The 18,557-nt window shown below is 36.9% G+C and overlaps 3 protein-coding genes across 3 annotated transcripts; all 3 read left to right on the forward strand.

The window, feature by feature from the left end:
* The first annotated feature begins 9,890 nt into the window (after window positions 1-9,890).
* LOC115632771 lies at window positions 9,891-12,401 on the forward strand. The gene is made up of 5 exons (XM_030530019.1): window positions 9,891-9,995; window positions 11,563-11,715; window positions 11,773-12,022; window positions 12,084-12,250; window positions 12,333-12,401. Exons 1-5 carry the CDS (start codon window positions 9,891-9,893, stop codon window positions 12,399-12,401), a joined length of 744 nt encoding a protein of 247 aa, XP_030385879.1.
* Window positions 12,402-14,518: 2,117 nt separating this feature from the next.
* Window positions 14,519-15,644, forward strand: LOC115632772. The gene is made up of 3 exons (XM_030530020.1): window positions 14,519-14,599; window positions 15,087-15,430; window positions 15,499-15,644. The coding sequence occupies exons 1-3, from the start codon at window positions 14,519-14,521 to the stop codon at window positions 15,608-15,610; spliced, it is 537 nt and encodes a 178-aa protein (XP_030385880.1). The 3' UTR covers window positions 15,611-15,644.
* Window positions 15,645-16,860: 1,216 nt separating this feature from the next.
* LOC115633019 (F-box only protein 28) lies at window positions 16,861-18,510 on the forward strand. The gene is made up of 3 exons (XM_030530343.1): window positions 16,861-17,000; window positions 17,076-17,203; window positions 17,255-18,510. The coding sequence occupies exons 1-3, from the start codon at window positions 16,914-16,916 to the stop codon at window positions 18,069-18,071; spliced, it is 1,032 nt and encodes a 343-aa protein (XP_030386203.1). The 5' UTR covers window positions 16,861-16,913; the 3' UTR covers window positions 18,072-18,510.
* The last annotated feature ends 47 nt before the right edge of the window (window positions 18,511-18,557 follow it).

An 18,557-nucleotide genomic window follows, 5' to 3' on the forward strand; every position in this document is an offset into this window, starting at 1 on the left:
AGTGACATCTATCGCCATGTTTTTCGTTATTAAGAATAGCATTTCTAAGCACCCAAATGCTGCCCAATATTCCCATTAGTGATCCCTGCCGAATACTAAAATTTATTTCAATTGGTTTTTATCTCAGCAAACAAACGAAGTTATCGTATAGGATTGTTTAGAAAGGGTGAAAACAAAATACAGTTTTAAAACCCCAAACTATCAAGGCCTTTGAACTTAACATCTGGTGGAGACCTGGATAAACAGGATACGCGTAATCAGTTGATCTTAAAGATAGGATAGTTGCATAGTCTGTTGCCAGAAGCATAAAGTCTCTGTCATGCCTAATTTCAGAGGACAGTATTACCATGACGATGAAGATGACGACTCTTGAAATGCGCGCCCTAGCCAGTCACTTTCGCCGGCAAAGCGGTATAATAAATATCTTGAAGAGTGGGACAAAGATGATAAAGATGATGAAGCATCTGGATGGAGTCAAATCTGTAGAAAAATAAGAAGACCAACAACCAAACTGAAACCATGTGTTAAGAGGCATTTCCAAAGGTAATGTGAACAAACGGTTATTTAATAAGTAAGTAGATAAGCCTCGTAGGCTGTTTAAAGTTTCAATGGCTTTCCGTTTTCACTATGCCACACAAGTCTAATGTAAGCTTTTTGTTCGTCTCTCCATCCGACCAACCAGATTCTTTAAACAAGCAGTTAAGCGTAATAAAATAACAATTATAACGTACTTGCATGACTTATTACAAACGTAAGAAGATAAACAAAATGATCATCATGCACTGTTAGATGAAAGGATCACGAGACAACGGCGTATAAAGAATTCTACTTAATCTGAACAAAAGCAACTCAAAAAGTCATATTATGCTGAGGGAATAAGATCGAAGTCGAACTTGAATAAAATGTTAAGTCATTATCAAGCATATTTGTAACGACTTTTGTGGTACAGCTGGTACTGAAATAGTATGGGTTAACAGGGGTTAACAGTTGAATGTAAAATGTAATATTTAATGTATAACTGTAATAATACTACTTATATATCATATATTAAATAGCTGCCCTCTGCCTTAAAGGGCGTTGAAATATAGGTATTTTTCTAAGAAAGTGACTTCACCTATTCATCAGAGGTATGATGGCTACGCTTTATTAGCACGGCCAATACTATATTGTGTCTGTGGCTGTTCATGTCAGCTGGCCGGGGGCCATGTTGCTCGATCACTGGAGGCATTACATACCCATTAATCAAAAACTGAACGGCAGCCCCTTGAACTTTCCCGTGTTGAAGCTTTAACATACATGATAAATGCCCTAAAGCTGTCAATGTCTGTCAGAAATGAATCAGAAAACAAAAAAGGGGGCCCGGGGCAAGCTCGTGTCATTTTTCGGAGTAATGCAAAACATATTGAAAATATGTATACCAATAGGCTGAGATCGTGCCATAATTGGCATTAAGTGCACACGCAGACAATTGCACGCACAAACGAATGCAAAGTTTAGGTGGAACGAGTTTGTATTGATTTTCAAATTGATTTGCAATAAGTGCGGCAGCAATTTCGATTTCATTTTCGTTTTCGTTTTCATTTTCGTTCATGGGCGTACTTAAGTAGTCAGCCACACACAAACAAACACAAACACGAGCACGAACACAATACAAAACCCGCAAAATGTTTGATTGCAAATTCAATCAAAGCACCAAATGAGTTTGCATTACAACCAATTGAACTTGCCTTTGAGCTCTGGGCCAATTAGGCAACCGCAATCGCAGTCGCAGTCGCAGTCAGAGTCGCAATCCCAGTCTCATTCACAATCGCTGCTGGCAATGATGCGCCCGCCACTTAACCCATCGCCGCCACACTTGTTACAATTGAGATCAGGCCAGACCACTCTGTCAATACTCGCTCAATACTTGTGTCGAGGTACTGCCTTGTCATTTCATGACAGCGGTTGTGACGAGCTAGTACATACAAGCTGGGACACAAACAACAACAAAAAAAGAAAGGAACGCTATCTTTGAATATCCGAACTTAACATGCTCTCGAAAAACTTGTCATCTCCCTTAAATGAAATGAAAGCAAATAGCTTTCTATCTATTTAAAAAATATATATCTAACAAATAGAAATAAAAAGCATCATTGTTTATTTCAATAATCAGCATATTTATTTATGTAAATATAGCCATATAACTATAAGAATATTTCGATTCTAAACGGATACTAAAACTAGACTAAATAATAACTAACTATATATACAAATAATTTAATTATAAAAGCAAAAAATTTAAGAATTATTAAAAATTTGTTGGGGAGAATCTAGCAGACAAATATAAACTAGTATAGCCTTTCACCCTTTGGGTGGGTACAGGCAATAAATATGATCCTAGTCGGATTGGTTTCAAAGGTTCTGACAGAAACTAATTTTAATGGAATTTTCTTAAGGAGGTCCCATTTGTGCTCAATGACAATATGTATCAAGATTGATCTAAACTAATACCGCCTAAAAGAGTAGAGACTTAATTTTTCGGGACAGATTTCCACAGAACCTCTCTTACTATGTAAACATACGTTTCAACAAACATTTATATTTTAAATTATGAAATGTGTTTTGGTATCGTTTTTAAGTCCGAAACTAATTACTTAAAAACTTTCACGTTTTATCATTTTTCATATTTAAGCTTAAATATTGAATTAGGTCTTACAATTTGAATGACAGAAAGCATATGATAAGAAATATTGAAACCCTTTCTTCGATCAATCGAATCATTTAATCTGTAGAAAGCTACAGAATGTTTTCACAGCAAGGTAAGTGTTTAGATGTTTCATAAAACATATTAACAGGAATTCGTCTATTTCAGAAAGGGGATAAGAAATCAATAAGATCTAAAAGAAACCTCATAAGTCAACTTGGATTAAGTGCCAGTTTTCGTGAGGGCTTGGTTATTAACATGATTATAAACCAAGTTGAAATTCCTTGATTTAAAAGAGTATTTAAAAAGGAAAGGCTTTGTACAATCGTGAGAATGTCTTTGGTCACATGCTGCTGGGCATTGTCGACTCAAACAAATCCTTGAGTTCACGAACTGAACTTTTCGATGCACTTTTTGAAAGCAGACGCGACGTGTCGACGGCGACGGCAACGGCAACGGCAACGGCAACTAACTGTAAATGGGTTCAAGGTGCACCCACAGGAATCTCAGAGCCAATTAGCGTACGACAAACGCAATCCCAGCCACAACTTGAGGCCTAACTTGAGGCTTGTGGTCAACTACATTTTACTAACAACGTTTAAGTTTGCTGCGATTTACAAGTACTTGCGCCAAAAATAAACAGAAAAACTAATTCAGCTGCCAAGTTGCTTTTGCCTACTGCTTGTTGTTGGTTTTGTTGTTGTTTTTGAAGTTGTGCCCAAGGTCGACGACGATTTAAAATAATTAATCTCGCTGGCAGTCTAGTCTTCTCAATGGATGCTGCTGCCTGCTTGCCACAACATCTTGTTTCCATTTGATTGAGTCAAGGTTGGTTTGTAAGACACACAAGCGCACACAAAATTTCTCAAAGAAGTCTTCCAACATTTGTGGTCGACTTGTAGTTTGTAATGTTTAACCATTGCGTAACGAACAAAGCCTACAACTCCACGCTATTCAATTCAACTCGACTCGACCCGACTCGAATCGGCATTGTGTCTGGCATTTGAATGGCCATCGTCGTACGTTCTTATCGCCGCCCAAGCCCCAACTATCTAGCTTTTAACTTTCACTAACAGACGAGCTACGCAATTGTTTTACATAAATACAAATAACTACGAGTGCTCAGACATTTTGTTACATATTTGACACGCACAAATCGATTTGCGTTTTATGCTTTATGACCAACGTACCCATGGGCGGAGCCGAGATCTCTTTCAAGGGGGTGAAGTTTTTTGCATCTTCAGACAATACAAGTATAGGTACAGGAGACTTCTAACCTATCTTGACACAGCATTACCTCTTTATATTCATTGATGATTTGCGATGAGTGGTTTATAAATATAGTAGCAGGTCTTACTCGACATTGATGGGCTTACAATTATAAGTTTATTTTAAAGATTATATTCCTCGTCCGACGCTGTCTAAAGTTTCTTAAGGTACTGTCAATAGAAAATTACTTTGGTATGTTCCGAAAGCTAGGGCATACATACTGTAACCATACACGTACTATTTACATACATATGTATATTGTGTGTATGTATGTAAATTTCTGAAAAATTGAATTTTAATATTTTCAAATTAAAATATGAAATTTCTGGTAAATTAAAAAAATATTGTGGGCGCCCTCCTCTGCGATTCTCATACCAAGTACCTAAGCGCTGGCAAATCAAGAATTAAATTGTGAAGTTTCTAAAAAATTAAATATTAGTGTTGTGAAATTAAATTGTAAAATTTCTGGTAAATTAAATAAAAATATTGTGGGCGCCCTCCTCTGCGATTCTCATACCAAGTACCTAAGCGCTGGCAAATCGAGAATTAAATTGTGAAGTTTCTAAAAAATTAAATAATAGTGTTTTGGAATTAAACTGCATTATTTCTGGTAAATTAAATAAAAATATTGTGGGCGCCCTCCTCTGCGATTCTCATACCAAGTACCTAAGCGCTGGCAAATCAAGAAATAAATAGTGAAATTTCTGAAAAATTAAATCATAATATTGAGGAATTAAATTGTAAAATCTCTGATAAATTAAAATATTGTGACCGCCGAACTAAATTGTGAAACTTCTGAAAAATTAAATAATAACATTGTTGAATTTATATTTCCATACATACTTATGTATATTTATTAGTAGATTAAAAGCTCTAAGGCTAAGATATTTGTTGAATTTACGCAACTGCAAAACATATAAAGGTGCATACATACATACTAACTAAGTTCTGGTTGCACTTAGAAGAGTTGTTGGGGAGGGACAACAGCGCGCATCTACCCTCTTCGCTACGTCCATGATCATACCCGACCCGACATCGCACTCCATGTTCAGTTGCCTGTCATTAACAAGACGCGAAAAAAATAAACCAAAAAAATTAAAATGCATTCGGAATTTTAAGTGCTCTTCTGCTTGCAGCCAATCATATTTTTCGTTTTTGCAACTACAGCAGCGTGGGAATAGTTTTCGAGCTGCTGAAACACATTTATGAATAGAAACACCATAATGGCGCTGTGCTACGAATTTTGAATATTGAATTGTGAATGAAAATTAAAAAGGCGAGGGAGTACGCAGTCGACCACTTATTAGAAACATATGAATTAGTTATTGTACATAGCGGGCGTGTTATGAAATAAAATGAACAAATGAGCTATTTAATTCGATAGACAGTTATATGGCATGATTAATGATTAAATATGATTACAGGTTCGAATGGTTGCCTCCTGCTGTTTCCAATTTCCCCTCACTTTAACGATCATTGGTGTATATAGTTCGCTGGATGGGCTGTCTTGGCAGATTTCAAATAACTTCTTCATAAATTCTGAAACAGTAATTCAGTAGCCAACGATTCGGCATGATCTTGAAAGTCAGGTTGTTATCAAGCCATCCTGTAAAATCTGCAACGATTTTGCCAACTTATCGATATTTCTGCAAATTGAATTGGAACTCAAAGCTTTCATCACTATCTGAATGGAAGAGACATTGAATTCCCGTTTAAAATCAATAAATTGGAGTACTATAGTATATTTTATTGGATAGAGAGGGGTGTAAGTAAGATGTAAAAATTAGTTCGTTTGTCTGATAAATAGTTAGTCAATAACTTCTCGGTAAAAGGAAAACATGGTTAGAAAATTTAAATTTTATTCTGGACGATGCCTTTACATGGATCTTTACCATAAAGCTCCATCCATCCATTAAAAAAAAATTATTTAAAAAGAAATCTCAATAAACGTCGAAGAGGATTGTAGTATTTAAATACTATTTGGATTCATCATATAATAATATTAGTTTCCTATAAATATTATAAAAGCCATCTTAATGTGATTTCATGTTATAATTTATTTTGAAAGAAGCCAGCTCCACAGAAAAACTTTTAGGCCAAATAATTTAATAAATAATTTATAATTTGTTTGAAATGCAACGCGAACTCCACAGCACTAATCTACAAAGAATTTCAAATTGTCCATAAATCTTATGATTTCTATATACTCTTATATTATCAGCCGGAAGGAAAAACTGTTTATCAAAATAAAAAACTTTACTTTCTTAGAGTAAATTGAGTTTATTGCTAATACTTCTCGGCTTGTACAGCCATTTAAAGCCTAGACATAGATATGGAAATAAATCAACCAGTTTGAAAGTTGTCGTCTGATACTATATACATACATATGTGTGCATGAAAATATTCCCAATTGATTTCACAATGAGCGTCTATCACTGAACAGAGTGTGCATAATACGTTCGGATCAAGCTTTTGAATCTTAAAATACTTTTTGCACAAGTAACAATGGAGTTGCAGTGAGGAAACAAACAGGTTACTACACCACGACATCGGTGGATTGTACATATCATTAGCTTTCAATTGTCTAAGCAGTTTTTTATTTATTTGTAAGCCTGTCATCAATCTATAAATCACGATGCTATTATCATCGAAGAAAACAGCATATGAAATCTTTCTTTCTTTGCGTTAATTTATTTCACCTTTTTATCATGTTGGGCTGTAGTTTCACAATTAAAATTAATACGTAAACTAATCAGGCATCTCAATTGAAATAATTCTACATAAGAAAAGGCAATTCCAACCTTTACTTTATGCATCTAAGTAATGCATAATTTGAAAAGAGTTATTTAGTTATTTCCAAAGAAGCTAAACAACCCGTACTTTTGGGTACCGCCTTCGCCCAGTTAACTGCCATGTTAAATTTGCTTTCAAAAGCATTTCAAGGCTCGCGCTTACACAACAACTTTTACAATAATAACTTTTCTAACAACACCAAAATTGAGCAAAATTTGATCTTCACTAAAGTGGAAATGAAACATAAATGATGATAATAACAAAAACAATCAATAAAAATAAAGCATTTAGGAAATGACGACTGAAGCGCAATCAACCACAAAAGTCAAAACAAATCGAAAAACATAAGGTCTGGTTGGAAACTGTGAAAAAACAAGTGAAATATTACATACACTCTAATACTTATTATGGTACTGCTTAATGCTTCTAATAATTATTTCATTTGGTGTTCATACTACATATTTAATGCAATTCTTCCAATTCTGCTTTTAAATATATTTGTATATGGTTTGTAAGAAACTTAATCTTGCATATGGATAAATCAAGACTACACGCTATGTGGGCGTCTGCAGCCTTAATGGTTCAAAAGTTCTCTGGGTTCATACAGACGGACGTGCCCATATCGACTTGTCTTATCATGTTGATTACATATATGAGTTCAGCCTGTTACATACATTGGGCGTTTTGACCTTTCTCACCCTTCGGGTACAGAGTAGGAAAAAGAAAGCCCTTTTTTTCAATCCATTCTATTTCAAAACTTCAACTGTAGTTGGCCCACTGCCGTCCAACTAATTCAAGTTTCTTATATTTAAAAAACATTTAAAGATTATATTAAAATGATGTAGTTTATGGAATGGTTTTTCAATTAAAATCAATTAGTAGGAGTACAAAAACTTTCTTTCGGACTTTCTTTTCATACCCATTCATAACCAGGCACATTTTTTGCAATTGTGGCTATAACTTAATGCCTCTCTACTTTTTTAGGCACTCGATCTTTTTTTATATTACAAACAATTTCTTTCCTTCACATTCCAATGACTTGGGAGAATAAATAAAAACTTAAAAACCCTAGAGCTTTTCACTTCAAGACGCTAGGGATTGTCAAATAAACAACCTAAGCCGCAATGCCCTTCCGCAAGGGCATTAAAAATACAGCACCACCAAATCCGTTCACTTTCAAAAGGTTTGCTACAAAAAATTGCCATGTCCGAAGCTATTGTAATTACAAGTATGGAATACACTACAGCAAAAAACAAGATGAACTCTAAGGTTGAAAGTTTCAACTCGAGCAGCAGCGCAATGCCCTAAAAAGCAGCAACGGGTCCAAGCCGTCAAAATCAATGATGAGGCACACCAGATGGAAGAAATTGCGGCATAAAACGACGCTGTCTATGTCCAACATGATTAATTAGGTAATTTGGCCAAAATGATTTTTCTTTCCGCCACCAAAACAAAACAAAATTAAAGACATTAAAGTAAAAAATAAATAGTAATATCAACTAATCTTGTGTTTAAGTTTAAAGCAATAACAAACACTTAGAGTTTCAAAAGCTGATGTGCCAGCTCCTGCTGTTGTTGTTTATCTACACAGTGAAAAAATCTACCTTATTTGCTGATCTGTGAACATATTTGATAACTGTATGGAAATATATAGTTAATATCTTTATTATTGCTTTCCAAGTATTCGCCATAAGAGCCTACGAACATACATAAGCCACCAATTGATCCTATCATCCATAACAGTCTAAGAGACCTTATGTTTGATGGACTCAATGGTGCCAGGAGAGCACAAAATCTAGAGAATATTAACTCGGAACCGCCACGCATTTCAGTCCCACAATGCCAAGGACTGGAACAATCTCACGCATACTGTCGCGACGATTTTCAAGCATAAGTTTCTTCACTTCATAGATTGGATGTTACAGATGAAAGTAAGCCATTGATGTCTTCACGTCCCATTAATCACTTTGTATCACTTGTAGACTGTACTTTGATCATACTTACGATTTCTCCTGAAGGCATTCTGCAACATTTCCCTACAACGAAACTAAACTATAAATATCTCACTTGCTAATTAAAACTACGAACTTCAATTCCATGAAATATTTTTATATTTTGTAAATTCATTTTATTTGCAATTTGTCTTAACCTAGACAATAAACAAATCCTATTAACATAAATTACTTAATTAACAGATTGTTTCAGCTCCAGTGAGACCAATCCGCATAATTCCATAAAATATGAAGTACAATTTTTAAACGGGACATCATGGATTTTTACAAAAATTGCACAACAAAGGAAATAAGACAATCAATTAAATAGTAAAGCCGTATGTATGTTTTCCTCTGTGTATGGCCTATGGCTTTTTGGCAAACAGTATTTATGCTTTATGGCCGTAAGATCGTGCTGGCTGTTTTGCTGCCGTTCGAAGCGATCACCACGTGACAGACAACAGTGTTGCAAAAAACGACGATCGCGAGTTGACGGAGCGTTGTCTCATCATCGGTGGCGCTGGCGCTGGCGTCGGCGTCGGAGTCAGTGTCGCTACTCATCCGACAGAGGGCTCAACAGACAGAGATCAGCGGGCTTTATGCATTTGCATTCATTATGTTGGCCACTGTCGACGGGCGAACAACGAAGTTGCGCACATATTTCAATACTCGAACCCATATTCAAAAAAACTATACACTCGCGCCTATTGTTGTTGGCAGGCGAACAAAATTGAACAAACCAACGGAAGACTTGAGACCATATTGTAACGCCACATTCGCAAATCTTTGGAGTTTGTCATCGTGTGTTGCAAAATCTGGTCGCGCGTCGCCCGCGACTCGAAAAATGTTTGAAATTTGTTTTTGTTTGCCATCGAATTGGTAACGTTTATTTGCCAAGAGCTAAGCAACACTTGTGAATGCCTCTCAATTGTTGTTGCCGATCGTGCTTTGTAATCAACTTGACCTTTCGCAGCTGTCGAATAACTGAAATTCTTGCCTCCAATTCAAATTGAAATTCAAAACAGTGCAACAGTGTTGTAAGCTGATCCGCAGCATCCAATGTGCTATAAAAAAAATAAAAATAAAAGCTAAAACGAATACCAATAAGAATATAAACCACCTGAAAGTGCAACAAACTGAATCAAGCATTGGCCATGTCCATGTCATCGTCATTTATGCGACACCTAATCGTGCCACTCTGTCTGATCGTCGCTCTCAGCTCCGCTGAAGACATATCCACCGCACAACGGCATCACAAGGTGCGTTCTTCAAATCTGATTAGGTGTGCTGTAAAATATTATAGAAATAATAGAAATAATGTAGAATGTTAGAAACATGCCATCCCTACTCTGGCATATCCTGTACCAACCGTTTTTTTCGCTAAAGTAATTCAACTACACTCACAAAGGATGTTTTCTAGAATTTAAGCAATCGCTTACAATTAAGGTCTAAGTTACGTTTTAAAAAATATTCTATTTTTAAGAAAAGTTTACTTTTTTGGATCACAGCATAAATTCCATGTTAAGTTACTTTCTTAAATTTCGAAAAAATTTGCTATTTTGGCTCCACGCTATACCAGGAAAAATGCATTTTCGTAGCTTTTAGAAAAGATTTGAAAAAATTGCTTATTTTTCCTTCCTTTCTAAAATTTAGAAAAATCATCTATTATGGCTCAATATTAAAAGGTGCCAGTTTTCTATTATTCTAGCTGCCCGTGACCCCCCTTTTCCGGGCTACACTAAGAAAAATGCATTTACTTGCATTTAGAAACGTTTTGAAAAACGTTCTTTTTTTGGAATTATTATTTATTAATTTACTTGCCAGCCTTACTTTCATATTTTTATAAACCTATTTTGTTCTATTTAGAAAAATCAAACTTTGTGTTGTGCGATTTCTAGTACATTGGATTTAGAAAGACAACTTTTAAATATTTATTTATTTTGCACAGAAGCACAGAAATAGTTTTTCTCGAGCTAAAATTGCACAGTCATTCAAAAGCATGACTTTTGTTGAAATCTTTTTATTACTCTTCTGTGAAATTGTCTTGTGTTTTTATTTGAAAATGCTTTACTTTTCTACCTAAGCGGCAACTTCGCTATCGAATTCAGTCTCAAGACTAGATATACTTGTATTCTAACAATTGTTGTCCTTGCTACAACGTGGTAGTCGTTTCAATTACTTGATGGTTATTGATGATTTCATTTCTGTCGGGCTGTGAAGAAATGCAAATAGTGTAACCATGGCCACCATACATTTCTATTTTTCTGAAAGTATTTCCAATTTTTAAAAATATTTTCGCAATTTCCAGTCAGCTTTCATAAAGAAGCCTTCTTTGTTGAATAAATGTTGTTGTTTTAAATGCTTCTATGGCAGTTATCAAATATGATATACAAGTAGTACACTAATAATAATAATTTTAACTAAGAAGAAAAAAATACATTTTTATTTAAGTTTTTTTATATACAAAACACCAGAAAGAGCAATTTTTTCCACCGATCGGCCCTATGATAGGCTATACTTTATGGTTTTTAATAAACTTGCTCTGCGTATATTTCGTTCCCCTTGCTGGTGAAGTTCAAACGGACGGACAATTGGACATATCTTTATCGATTCGTTTTGTCAGCACGCCTCATTCTACCCGTTACTTACATTTGAAGATTAGATTTTCTATTATTCCTTTAATATTTATTACCAACATAAAATTATTACCGCGTAGAAAAGTAACCAAGTAAAGTGATTTTTTATTAATGATCGTTACCACCGATAACAATTGCGACGCGCCATAAATTAATTAATTAATTGTTTCTATGCGCTCTACTTTTGAAGAAACGGCAAATTTATCGCGAACAAGTCTTGCCACATGCGGGTGGCAAAATACCAGACTCGGCCTTTCAAACGGATCGCCTCTTTTTGAATCGATTGCAAAAGGAGGGCATATCCGTGCCCGATGGCATTGTGCCAGAGACCCGCACACCCCAGGTAACCCAAACGACTCATTAACTAATAATCTATTAATATTGCGAGCCCATCTATCAGGTCTATCAATACTATAACAAGCCCATGCGTACGGTGTTCCACATAGCGCTCAGCTCCGATGGACGCTACACTGCCCGGGAGGGTCGCTTCCACTACCGCCAAGTGCCGACTGTGGAGACAACCTATCTGTATCCGCAGGCTGTGGGTCGGCCGCACGTTTTGGTGCCGCCCAAGCATGCGCTACCTGTCTACAATCAATTGCAGTTGCACAATCCGCTGCTCAATCAAGTGAAACTGCAATCGAAAAAAAGTTAGTATGATGGATCACAGTCGACTGACAAGTATTACTGAGACTCTTTCGCCCTATGCAGCGCCCAATTTCTTGGATCTGGCGCCCACAGTGGGCAAAAGCCATGCCACTAGCTCATTAAAGGCCGAATCCTATCAGAATGTGAATCTGTTGCACACGCCACTGTTGCCATTCAAGAAAACCCTCGGCGGCAGCCAGACCTATGTGGATAGTTATGGAACAACGCATGTAAGTTGCTGATGGCTCGCGATTTAGACAGATACAATATACAACCATTTAAAACTCTTCTCAAACTCCTCCCTTTCTACAGCTTTACAGCGAACTGGATCAATTGTTCAACAAATTCGATTTACAATCCACGGCGCAAAAATTGTATTAGTTTGATTAAGACTTGTTTATACTTATCATATGTGAAGTGTTGCACGTTTTAAATGCTTATGCCTTTAGTTTAGTATAATTCGTAGAATCCCACAAATCTGTTCAAAAACCCTGGCTGCCACACTCCACAAACAAACCATTCTTACTAACCAATTTTTTCTAATCGAGGACTCCAATAACGAAAGTTAAGCCAGTTTTATAGAGCTTCTCCGCGCCACTATTCTTCAAAATGGTGTGCAATTGAAGCCAATTGCAAGAAAGCCACTTAAAAGCAGAGCATTTTTATAAAGGTTTTAAAGAAGAACAGTACTTTAAGACGAAAATTATTTTTATCGCCGGCGTTATTGTCATCCAATAGGATTGATATATTTAGGTAATTTTCAGAGGCTTCTGCGACAAAGTTCTATCGAGCAATAATTGAATTGGGGATTATTGAAGAGAAGCATAATCATACACTAAATTATTGTTAATACCAGCCGCTTTTAATTTTTACAATATATAGTATGTATATTATTTATCTGCTTCCGCTGGCTTCCCTCTTAATGTTAATATCGACAATGCCCCGGCACAAGTTATTGGTTTTCCAATTGTGATCAATATTCGATGCATGCAATTTTCAGGCTTCCCTTTTTATCTTATAGAGCTGCGAATATATTGCATCCGAAAGTGTTAAGATATATTTGCTTTGGACAGCTAAGTATGTGACCAGTCACTACACTTTTGCAATAAAAGTGAAAAACTAGTTAAATGGTCGAAAAAAATAACCAAACTAACCCTACATCATACATACATTGGTTAAATACAAATACATTTTTTGTGAACATTTTCTCTAACATTCTAAGCAGTTAGATGAGCTATAAGCCCATTTTAGGTCGCACTTTATTTCATAAATTCCCTAGTCCTTAATCGCTTCTATTCCTAACCAAGCATCCACTGATAACACTGGAATTTGTTTTGCGAAAATATGCACAAAAGCAGCGGTCCCTAGTTTTAAAGTTTCTGGAAACTTTATTATAACTATGTATATTTGTAACACAAACAAACACATATGGCCGGTATATCTAATTTGCTATCGCTTTTAGCCTCTATGTTAAAGTTTCTGGAAACTTTATTATAACTATGTATATTTGTAACACAAACAAACACATATGTTCGGTATATCTAATTTGCTATCATAGTGAACCCCTGAAAATATTCCATAGTAGTGTGGCAACCCTATCCTATCAATCCACTCATTTGCCATTCCTTTGATCCAAATTAAACTGAATTGATCCCATCGCGATAATTGCTCCCAACCCACTAAGCGGTATCTCACATCCCTTCACTCCTATCCAAAACTCATGTGATCCCATCGCATTCCCAGTGATTTCGCCATTTGCTTACCACATTACCCAGCAATTGCATGTCGACTGACCATCCACTAACAATGCAACTCCTCAGCTGTCATTTCCCACTGACCAACCCCGAATTGCGAATTGCAATGGACGCGCCTTTGTATAATTTTAGTGTAATGTACATGCACAATATTTTAGCTACTTAAGCGTGAACAATTTGTATCTTACAAAATAAACCGTCTTGTACCACTTTCCCACAATCGAAGACACACACACACACACACATAGAGACACAGACATGCTGACGAACGGGCAAGAAAAACAAAGAAACACATGTATGATCCATATATCAACATTATGTTTAACATTTCAAATACTTGGAAACACAATACTGGCGAAACCAATTTGCCAAATTTGGTTAAAAAGCTTAGGAGAACAGCTTCCAACAATTGAAAGTTGCCTCCAAATCGTCGGCGTCGTCGTCGTCGTCGTCGTCACGCGACATGAAAGCGTAGCCAAAGACCAGGCCCGAAACTGAAACCGACCATGGTATCAACTAACGGTTAGTGGTACCCTTGAAAGCTCACACGATGGTCTGCACCGACGCGTCGATTGCCTCAAGTGGTGGCAGCTCGTGGGCTTGGAAAACTGCAACTCAGTGCGATTTTCAAACTCGAAGTGGACGGTTCTCTTCCCTGAATTGTTGGCTGGTAGGCGTAGAGCACGACGGAAATCTTAAGACCTCTCCAAATTGGGCGTTGAGTTGTTGTACTATTTAAACAAGATGTTTGAGCTGAACGCCGCTATATGCTATGCCTGGCTGTTGATGCTGCTGATTGGAGCAGCGGCAGCGATTGAAGTGCAGGTAAGTTAGATGCGATAATTATTACATCAAGAGCTGTAAGATGTGCTGCGGCCACGCAAAATCAAATCAAATAGATGCCATAGGCATGGAAATCTGTAATTATGCTGAGAAATCAATCAACACACAGCTCCAGAGCTTTGTGCGCATGCGCGGCTACACAGAGACATCACGAGCGAGCGACAACGAAAACGACAACGACGTCGACGTTCACTTTTGACCCAAAAATTGTAACATGCAATTGAGGCACAACTACAAAAAACGTAGACAGTGGCAGGCAGGCAGGCAGACAGGCAGGCAGGCGTTTAATTGTTTGCTAATAATGAGCGGCACCCAAACTGCTGCCAGTTTGGAGGCTGTGCAGATAACCGGTTCCGCTGCACCACATCCACATGTGTGGACGCGAGAGTGTCTGTCTCTGCGAGATTAGTTGCGCAATTGCGCAGCGTCATTTGAAACTTTAGTCTCCACTGTCCTCATCGAATTGCAGACATTCGGGCATCTGTTCCATCCACCACAACCGGAAGGGCATTTAGTGCCCAAGAAGGAGGAAAAACAGGATTTAAATAAAATACCTGGTGTGGCGGGCGTGGATTATCCCATTTATCACGAAGTCCCCCACACACAGTTCAGCTGCCACAATGTGCCCGCAGTGCCGGGCATGTATGCCAATGTCGAGACCGGCTGCCAGGCCTATCATGTCTGCCACGACGGCCGCGAAGGACACCAGGGTGCATCCTTTCTCTGCACAAATGGCACAATTTTCAATCAAAAGGAATTTGCATGCGATTGGTGGTACAATGTCAAGTGCGAGGAAGCCATCAGTCTCTATCAGTAAGTTTCCTTAAATGGCCCATTTGTTTTTATTTTCACTCATTATTTATTTTTTTCTCATCACTCAGCTTGAACGCCGATCCAGAACACAATCCGTATGTCCCAAAAAAGAAGCCAATACTGGAGGAGGAAGCGCATGGGCAGCATCACGACGCTGCTGGCTTTCTTATACATGCTTAAAATAACCGTCTTTACATTTTCCAAGTTTCCTTTTATTTAAGCACATGTTAAAAGTAATTCTCGTTACAAAAATATACGTTACAATTGATTTAATATACCCGTGCGTACTTGTATGTTAATTGTTTGTGCTTAGCACGATTATCTATATTACGTGAGTATACAAGTACTACATTGCAAGACCATGTTACGGTAAAAATATGTTGCTTAAACATTGAAAATCGCTTGTACTATATGTCAAAGCGTAGTATCATTAAAGTACTCTAGGTAGATATGAATCTAGTATGAAAAAAATTGCCCTGGAACGTCAAAAAATATTTATTTTATGTCGTCAATTGTACGTATTGAGCTTCATTTGAGTAAAACTTAAATTAAAAGCAGCGGTGAACCTTGAAGTAAAAGTTTATACTATCTAGTATCGACGATGAACAAAAGTAAAACAAACAACAATATTAGCAATATTTGACATTCATAAATACAAAATATGTATGTAGAGACCAAGAGTACTTGATTGTTCGAACATTAAGCAGCTAGTTGAATTAGATGTCGTATTAAAACTCATAGACATAAAATAAATAAAATATGTACATAAAGAACTATATGAATTTAAAAATTGATTTAATTATAAGGGTTTTGGGTATTCTTGCGAACCCTAAAAACCACAGCCGAGTGTCTACGTTAAAATCAATGAAAACGTTTGCTTAGTACAATTTTTTTTTTCTTCCTTTTCTTAGCAGTTACAAATAATAGCATATACAAAAAATTTTGGAATAATTGTGGAATCTAATCTAATCTCTATATTATCTGTGGAGCTATCGAAAATGCAGCATACTTTCTTGTTATTGGGGTAAAAATAGCTGTTTTAAATGAGGAAGAATTTGGAATATCAGAACCAACATTATCTTAGTAGTAGATCTGAGTAAAATGGGCGTAAAAATAATAAAATTAGCAGCACTGGTCAAAAGCCGTTATAATATTTGCACTTTATTCATACATTATTGTTATTGGTATATGAAATATGAATACATAATATATTTAATTATTTTTAACTTGTAATATATTAAAATAAATGTAATATTAATGATAAAGTAAAATACATTTAATTTCAAAAACAATAATAGTCAAAATTAATATATTGTTATAAATTTAGACCACGACCAGAAATTTTACAACACTTAACTTTTTTGAATTGGTAGCACTACGCATTAGAGTGGCCACAGATTTTGCTCACCTGCGTCACAAAACAATAAAGTTGCATCCAATATTTTCAACGTTTCAGTGCAATCAGTTCAATTCAAATATATACATGTTGAATTTATTAGATCTGCCCGATAATGTCCTCATGGATATATTCGAGCTATTGAGTTATGACGAGGTAGCCAAAAAGCGTGAGGTAAGACTTGTCTGATTACGATCTCATAATGCCAGTGACCTGAGTCAGTGTCTGGATGTTTCTAAAAATTAATAGGTATGTAGCCACTTCAACTACATTGGTCAGCGTGTGCTCAACGCAGGCTTCAACAAAATAATTCAGGAGCATGCCAAGCACTTCAAACGCATAAAGAGTATGCTACCTCGTCGGGAGTCAGAGCGACGGTGAGTGGAAAAAAGAGAAAATGAATTTTAGTGTACATATTACAGTTGCAGCAATCACTGCCTGGCGCGACACTCGGACATACTGACTTCCATTGAGACACGCATTTCAATGCTTACCATGACGTACTCCAAGTTCATTGATTTGGACATCTGCTGTTTCATCCCCGGTCGCGTTCTGGACGAGATAAGCAACATTTTGAAACTGCTGGCAACAACGTCACGGCAATTGCGCCCCCACGAAGTGTTGCAAGAACTGCGGGATATATCATCCATGGCCATTGAACATTTCGATGAAAAAATTGCGGTCAATTTCAAGATGGAGCATCGTTCCAAATTGTCAGAGTCGTCAGGCACGCGTGTGGTTGTATGTGGCGCTCTAGCGGACATCAGCTTCAGTGGCGTTAAACGTAGAACCTCCGTGGCAAGCAGCAACACTGCGACAAAAGAAATGCCTCTGTGTGGCAATGTACTCTGCATGAGCCAAAAGGCAGCTGCCTTTGTACAGCAAGCCCGCCTTCTGGCTAACGCCCAGCCCAACGCCAATCCGACTGCCAACGCCAACCAACCACCAAAACAAGACTATCTGTTTAAGCACATCAAAAAGCAATGCCAAAGACAGAAGAGTATAATGCTTAAAGTGCGTAGCTTGGAGAGTGCCCGCAGCCTTCAGGATCGTCGTCTGCAGGAGGCGCTCAGCACTATTACAGAGCTTAGCTCACAGGTGTCAGAATTAAAGAGACAAGTGGAGGATGTGATGGGCAGCAAACGTGGCCAATTATCGGTGACAGCAACAGGCAATAGTGGAGCGACCAAACGCCAAATCAACTCTACAGATTGCTTGCCGTCCGGGAAGAAACCGAAAGTCTAGTGCCCCCTGATGTAGTGAAGCTAGTAGCTTTTCAGTTACGTAATACTTATAGATAAGAACAATGCTTACAACTTTCATAATCACACCTAGTGCGTATAGAAAAATATTTAGGACAAATATGTTTAGGCTACTATTTCTATTGGCAGCTGTTCCTTAATTTCAATTACGGGAAAATTGTATTGTACAATAATTATATACATATATCGCAATAACCTTACATGTACATCTCTTAAAACATTCACACCTCTATCTTGACGGCTGTTGAATCTCTTTAGTGCTTGATTTTTTGTTGTATTCAGCAGTTTCTTTAAAAATTTTATGTTCTCGAACCTGTAGAAATCCCTTGTTTCTTAAATGAGCTACAAATATATTGAATTATAGGACATGATCTAAGATTTGCTTAAATGGGACTAGACTAGAAAGATAGTTATTGAAATAAATACATAATTATGTGTAAAAGTATTTAAATATATAAAAATATATATA

The sequence above is a fragment of the Scaptodrosophila lebanonensis genome, unplaced genomic scaffold, assembly GCF_003285725.1.
Source record: "Scaptodrosophila lebanonensis strain 11010-0011.00,11010-0021.00 unplaced genomic scaffold, SlebRS2 tig00001415-arrow-pilon, whole genome shotgun sequence".
Taxonomy (NCBI): domain Eukaryota; kingdom Metazoa; phylum Arthropoda; class Insecta; order Diptera; family Drosophilidae; genus Scaptodrosophila; species Scaptodrosophila lebanonensis.